The sequence below is a fragment of the Cyprinus carpio genome, chromosome B7 (assembly GCF_018340385.1).
Source record: "Cyprinus carpio isolate SPL01 chromosome B7, ASM1834038v1, whole genome shotgun sequence".
NCBI lineage: Eukaryota > Metazoa > Chordata > Actinopteri > Cypriniformes > Cyprinidae > Cyprinus > Cyprinus carpio.
The window spans coordinates 15,635,387-15,641,611 of record NC_056603.1 but is presented as its reverse complement, the minus strand read 5'-3'; the positions used below and the strand labels follow the sequence as shown (position 1 = coordinate 15,641,611).

Genomic DNA, 6,225 nt, shown 5'->3' with positions numbered 1-6,225 from the left:
AAAAAAAAAAAAAAAAGTACTTTCACAGTCAAAATGACCAAAATGCACATCTCTAAATTTAGCATTTTTTTTCCACACTCTGTTTATTACATATAATACATCTTAATGTAAAAACCAAATAAACAACAAAACAATTCAAAGAAACTGAGAAATCAAAAAGAAATGTGACAAGAATTCACTGAGTATGAATGAATTCTTTGCAATTTCATGGCATTTAACCATACTGTTATCAGCTGTACAATATATAACTCTGCAAATAGTGTCTTTTGATATCTAGTAATACCCAAAATACGCATTAATTAGGCAGACCTAAGAGTTGAACTAATTAGGGAACATTTATATAAAATACTTTTTTTCTCCAGCAACTTTCAAAAAGTCAGCCACTGAATATAAAATGAAACGTCAAACTGATATAACTCAAACTTTAGTATTAAAGTCACTAACAGTGACTGTGCAAAACAATATCTCATGTACAATTTAATGGCCCCAACTCAACATCTGAGATATTCAGTTCAAGTTATGCTACAATTTGTTCAGCGTGATGCATATCTTTAAAAATAAAAAACAAGTTAAACTATAAATGTAAAATTTCATTAATATATATCCTCCACTGTTGGCTGTGAATCATCTGTATGCATTTACTTTCCTCACACGGCTATAGTGTCAACCACAAGGAAAGTTTAAGACCTGACCTGTCCTCATCAGACTCGATGTATCGTCCCGTTTCAGAAACCGTCCTCAAGAGTGAAAACATGATAATAAGTTATACAGTGCATCATTTCCCATCACACCACAAGTGGAACGGCACTCCTCATAAGTCATTATGTCAGATACGGAACGAGAAAGAGAAATCCTGGAGTGCCCATATCCTGTTTGAGAGATAAACGTGGTGGTAAAGAGTAGTGGTAGTGTCACAGACTACCAATGTTGGGGAAACTTTTGAGTTTCTCTGGGAAGTCGTCTTTATAGAGTACAGGATCGGCACGGTGCTCGACAACCTTCAGAGGCATGGTGGCAAACACAGAGGCGAACTTGTTTATGCACTCAGACCTGGAAAGAAAAAAGAAAGCGGCTGAAAGAGTGGAGGAAAAAGGGAAACATGGATCATGGATCTGATGCCAATGTCGGAAAATATGTCTTCAAAAAAATGGCTGTTCATGATACAACCTAACTAGCGTTTTGTAGAAGCATCAGAATCATGAGGTACATGCACAATGTAAAACAGGGATCAGATGTTTTCAAAATGCCTGGCATTCCCAGGACCCTGCACTTATGACAGGAAATGTATCGAGAGAGAAGCATAACCAGAGGCAGGAACCCCTTCATCAATCTAAACAAGTGTGACCCCTGGAAGGGTTCAGCGGTCAACGGAGTCCCTGATTGGCTGCTACCACTCTGTATTCACGTCAAGGTCAAACACTCTCTCGCAGGCTGCTTCGGCTGCTTTAATGCCTCAAACACAGCTTGGAAGTATGAAACCAATCATCAAGACTGATTATGCTTCAGCGGATGAGGAAACGGTTGTGATTTTCAAGGAAAATCAATTCAAGCCTTTCTGATGAATGCTTCGCATGGTTCATACTTGAATTGAAACACAGAATGAATTAATGATTTGTGGTAAGCCTCTGACAGAGAGGAAAGTCACAGTTCTTTGAGAAGAAATGTTTTTCGTAAGGTCCAGTGAATCTGAATGTTTTGATCTGAGAGCACAGGAAAGTATCTCCTGTACTGTGCTACAATGAGCCAATTGTTGGTTAAACTCACAATGTGTTTCAGATGCCAAGAATGCTTCCAAAGCCCCCTCTGCCCAACTAAAGGGAATCCCTGTTTATACTGTACCTCTCCACCATGTGCGTCTGGTCTAGGGACAACCCGTCAATCGCTGTGCACTCCGGGCATTTGAATTTCTTCCGAGGAGTAACCTAGATGATAAGACAGAAAAACAAATGTGATGTATTTGATCATTTTAACTCAAGTGTCACAATGAGCTTTTTTTTTTGTTTCAATCTCAAACTAAGTCTCAGTTCTCAAACTGTCAATTTTATTGTGGAATTGTGGTATTCTGTTGTAGTCTTGTAGTAGTGTCCATCTTGCAAAACAAGTCCTTCAAAGTTTGTCCTTAGAAAAATCAATTTCAAAAAACATTTTAAAACATACCAATTTTTAGTAAAGTCACACATAAATCAATCAGTCAAACCCTACAACAATGTTTCTCACCCATGAGTCAATCTGGTATACCCTACAACAATGTTTCTCAACCACAGTCCTGGTGACCCACCTAGCAGAATGTTTAGATGTCTCACTAATTAAAGGGATACTTCACCTCAAAATGAAAATTTTGTCATTAATCACTTACCCCCGTGTCATTCCAAACCCATAAAAGTTTGTTCATCTTCGGAACACAATTTAAGATATTTTGGATGAAAACAGGGAGGCTTGTGACTGTCCCATTGACTGCCAATTAAAATACACTGTCGAGGTCCAGAAAAGTATGAAAAACATCGCCAGAATACTCCATCTGCCATCAGTGGTTCAACCGTAACGTTATGAAGATCATACGTAGCACACGGTGATATGGAGAGACACAGAGGAGACAGTTGACAAAGGAATTGTTGAATAAAGTCGTTATTTTTGTTTTATTCCCGTACAAAAAAATTATTCTTGTCGCTTCATAATGTTACAGTTGAACCACTGATGGCAGATGGACTATTCTGACGATGCTTTTCATACTTTTCTGGACCTTGACAGTGTAATTTACTAGGCAGTTAATGGGACAGTCACAAGCCTCCCGGTTTTCATCCAAAATATCTTAAATAGGGCTGTCAAATGATTAATCACGATTAATCACATCCAAAATAAAAGTTTTGTTTACATAATATATGTATGTGTACAGGGTATATTTATTATGTATATATAAATACACACACATAAATTATATATTTAGAAAATATTTACATGTATATACATTTAAGATTTATATTCTTATATTTTATATTATATATAAATATATTTAATATATAAACATAACATATTCTTCTTAAATATATACATGCATGTGTGTGTATTTATATATACATAATAAATATACACAGTATACACAATATTTACGTAAACAAACTTTTTGGGATGTGATTAATCGTGATTAATCATTTGACAGCCCTAATCTTAAATTGTGTTCCGAAGACGAACAAAGCTTTTATGGGTTTGGAACGACATGGGGGTAAGTAATTAATGACAAAATTTTAATTTTGGGGTGGAGTTTACCTTTAAAACACCTAGTGTTCTAATTAATCAGCTTCTCAGCGTTTTGAATATGGTGACATCAAAAACATTCTCAGAGTTGGTTCCCAAGGAGGACTGAAGTTGAAAACACTGTCCTAAAATATACATTGTATTTCTGTTTTTTGTTTGTTTGTGTTTTTGCATTTTTTTAAATACAAAAACATGAATAACCATCTGAAAGTATATAGAAATATTCATAAGAGAAGAGTATCTTTTCAATCGCCCTATCAACCACAGGAAGACGTCAAATAAACATTTATTTCAGGAAAGCCAGAAAAAAAAAAAGTTACAATTTTGTAAAGGTAACAGCTAAAATTGTAAATATATTGTTAAATGTATAGACTGTAAAACAAATACATTATATTTTATTTGCTATTGTCTGGTGTCTTATTTAATGTATTTTTAATAAAACTGTCAAAAATGCCTGAATATTGTTTGGAATATTTGCACAGCAGCAAATTTGTATGGCTTTTCTATTGTTAGAGGAATCATTAGAATGCAGACTTTTTCTTTTTTTATTCAGTGCATAAAACTCAACAAGTGTTTTATCTGTTCTTACCTCAAAAAATAAAACTGTCTGACCTTCATGCATCTGTATTTCCCAAATTCATGCTGAGAAATCATGACACACTCCTCATATTAAAAAACAATAGAATCTGACAAAGAATTGATAAGGTTGTTTAATAATGAGCTGGGGCTGCAATGATGGGCTTCTGTAAAGTGTGTGTATGTGTGTGTTTGGGAGCTGAGTGGGAGGAGATGACTTGATGACAGGTCATATAAGTCAGATGTAATGAGAGAGCAGTCCGTGCCCATGGCCTAGCTAAATGACCGTATCTGCAGCACTCATTAGACGAATGATGTACGATCCCTCTGCCCCATCCCTCCTTCAACAACACACACAGTTGACTGACACTCTCCACAGTGGGAGTGAGGGGTTGGGGTACTAGAAGGTGTGGGTGATGTGGGGATGTGGAGGAGAGAGGGGAGAAGGTTCACAGCGTAACTGACTGCAGAATGAATGTGCCCCAGTGAGCTTAGAAAAACAGAACGTGCAGGAGAGAGGCAGACAGTGACATCCAGATAACAGAGGTTAAGGCCAGGACTTTACAGGCCGAACAGCACCTGGACAGAGTCACTGTACACAACAGACTGTAGAGGCTTGAGGAGAAAGGCGAAAGCTGATCAGAGACAGAGCTCTAGGGAACACTGTCAGAATCTACACATTCTTTTAGGGAACGCCCACATAAATTTTTAAGGGATAATACTTTTTGCATCCAGATTTTTTTTTCTTCAGTTCATCATGATCTATTTATCAGCCTGTCTGATTCTTTAAATGAAAGCCCTAATAGTTTGCAATATTAACTGTGTTGATATGCTTACAATGTTTCCTGCACTACTTTTTCATGATGGCACTAGACTGCTATTGAATCCCAAGTGCTACGGCAAAAAAAGTAATACATTTCACAAGAGTTGCGAGCTTGCAGTCTTAATAAATGCGATGGGATTTGGTTTCCTCATGGTAAAAACAGAATTGCACTGCAGTTCAAAAGTTTGGGATCAGTAATATTTGTTTTTGAAAGAAATTAATGATTCAGCAAGGACACATTAAACTGCTAAACTGAAAATAAAGACATTTATAATATTACAACAAAAGAGTTCTATTTCAAATACATGCTGTTCAACATACCATTTCTCAAAGAATCCAGGAAAAATGTATCACAGGTTTAAGCAGCATAACAGTTTTCAACTTTTGAATGGGAATATATGTAGGAAACACTGTAAAAATACCGTAAAGGTTTTGGCTTTTGATATTAGTTTCCATCAGTGATTTGGGTGGGCTAAAGATGGAGCTTTGTGTACTCTTATTTCAGAAAAGCAAAAAACAAAAATCTGGCTTTCCATGATATGGCCCATTTGATTTCCTCCAAAGTAATTACAGAACCAAAACAAACAGGCACTATCAGAACACAATCATATTCTGAGGTTATGTTACCTTTATTGGGGCTTTGCCAGTGATGTTGGCCACAAGGAAATTCATGGCAATATCTTCACAGTTCATATGAGCATCCACCCAGTTCTTAATGTCTCCGGGCATTTTATACGTGTAGAGATAGTTGAAATACTGGAAAGGAAACATAATCCATTTTGATGAAAATAATTACCTTAATTGAGGGTTTTGAATCACAGATGACAATAACCCCTATTGATCTCTGAGGGACAACATAAAGGGAGGACAGGGACATGACAAGATTTTGGCAGAAGTAACAGAGTCAATGAAGGATTTGTGCTGTACCTTATGATAGAACGCAGCTCCAGTCAAGACCATTGACACTTCATTAGTCCACTCAGATTCATATTTCCACTTGCCCATTTCGTGGTCCCATAAGTGGAGCCGTCCAGGATATCCAACCAGCCTATCTGGAAACTCACGCCATACCTACACACAGAACACATCTGAGACATCAAAATCTAAGATCATAAAGGATCAGTCCACTGTTCAACAATTAGAGTCGTTTTAGATAACACTGACTTCAAAGGGCAGTAAACCTTGAATATCTAGGGTTAAATCAATGAAGTTTAGGGATAGTTTAATCTAACGGTTTGTTAATCCCAAAAATGACAGGCATGCCTACTACAGAATATGATGTAGAAATTTTTGAATGTCATTCCAGAGTAGCAAAAGCAGCTTGTGTTTAGCCATGCAGCCATGTCTAAAGCTGTCTTCCATTTCATACAATTATCCATAAATTACACTTCATTCTCTCAATAGTGTATAAATGCCTGCAGGTGAGTTGAAGGCAAGCCTGTGGCCATAGACAGCATTGCTTGTCCTGTCATCCTTCATATATGAAAAAACTAAATTATAAAAAAACAGACACTTCAACCGTAAGGAATGCTTTGAGATGCCGAGCACAGATTTAGGCAATAGAGGGTGGTTTG

The 6,225-nt window shown here is 36.7% G+C and overlaps 1 protein-coding gene across 2 annotated transcripts in view; it reads right to left on the bottom strand.

Moving 5' to 3' along the window:
- Window positions 1–53: 53 nt before the first annotated feature.
- The window catches only part of ext2 (exostosin glycosyltransferase 2), a 28,047-nt gene continuing 21,875 nt past the window's right edge, over window positions 54–6,225 (bottom strand). For both annotated transcript variants that reach the window (XM_019090554.2, XM_042727506.1), the window contains exons 12-15: window positions 5,579–5,722; window positions 5,279–5,407; window positions 1,840–1,922; window positions 54–1,050 (exon numbers count right to left, since the gene is read on the bottom strand). In XM_019090554.2, coding sequence (XP_018946099.1) covers window positions 912–1,050; window positions 1,840–1,922; window positions 5,279–5,407; window positions 5,579–5,722 — 495 coding nt within the window. In that variant the 3' untranslated portion in view covers window positions 54–911. The remainder of the gene's footprint in view (window positions 1,051–1,839; window positions 1,923–5,278; window positions 5,408–5,578; window positions 5,723–6,225) is intronic.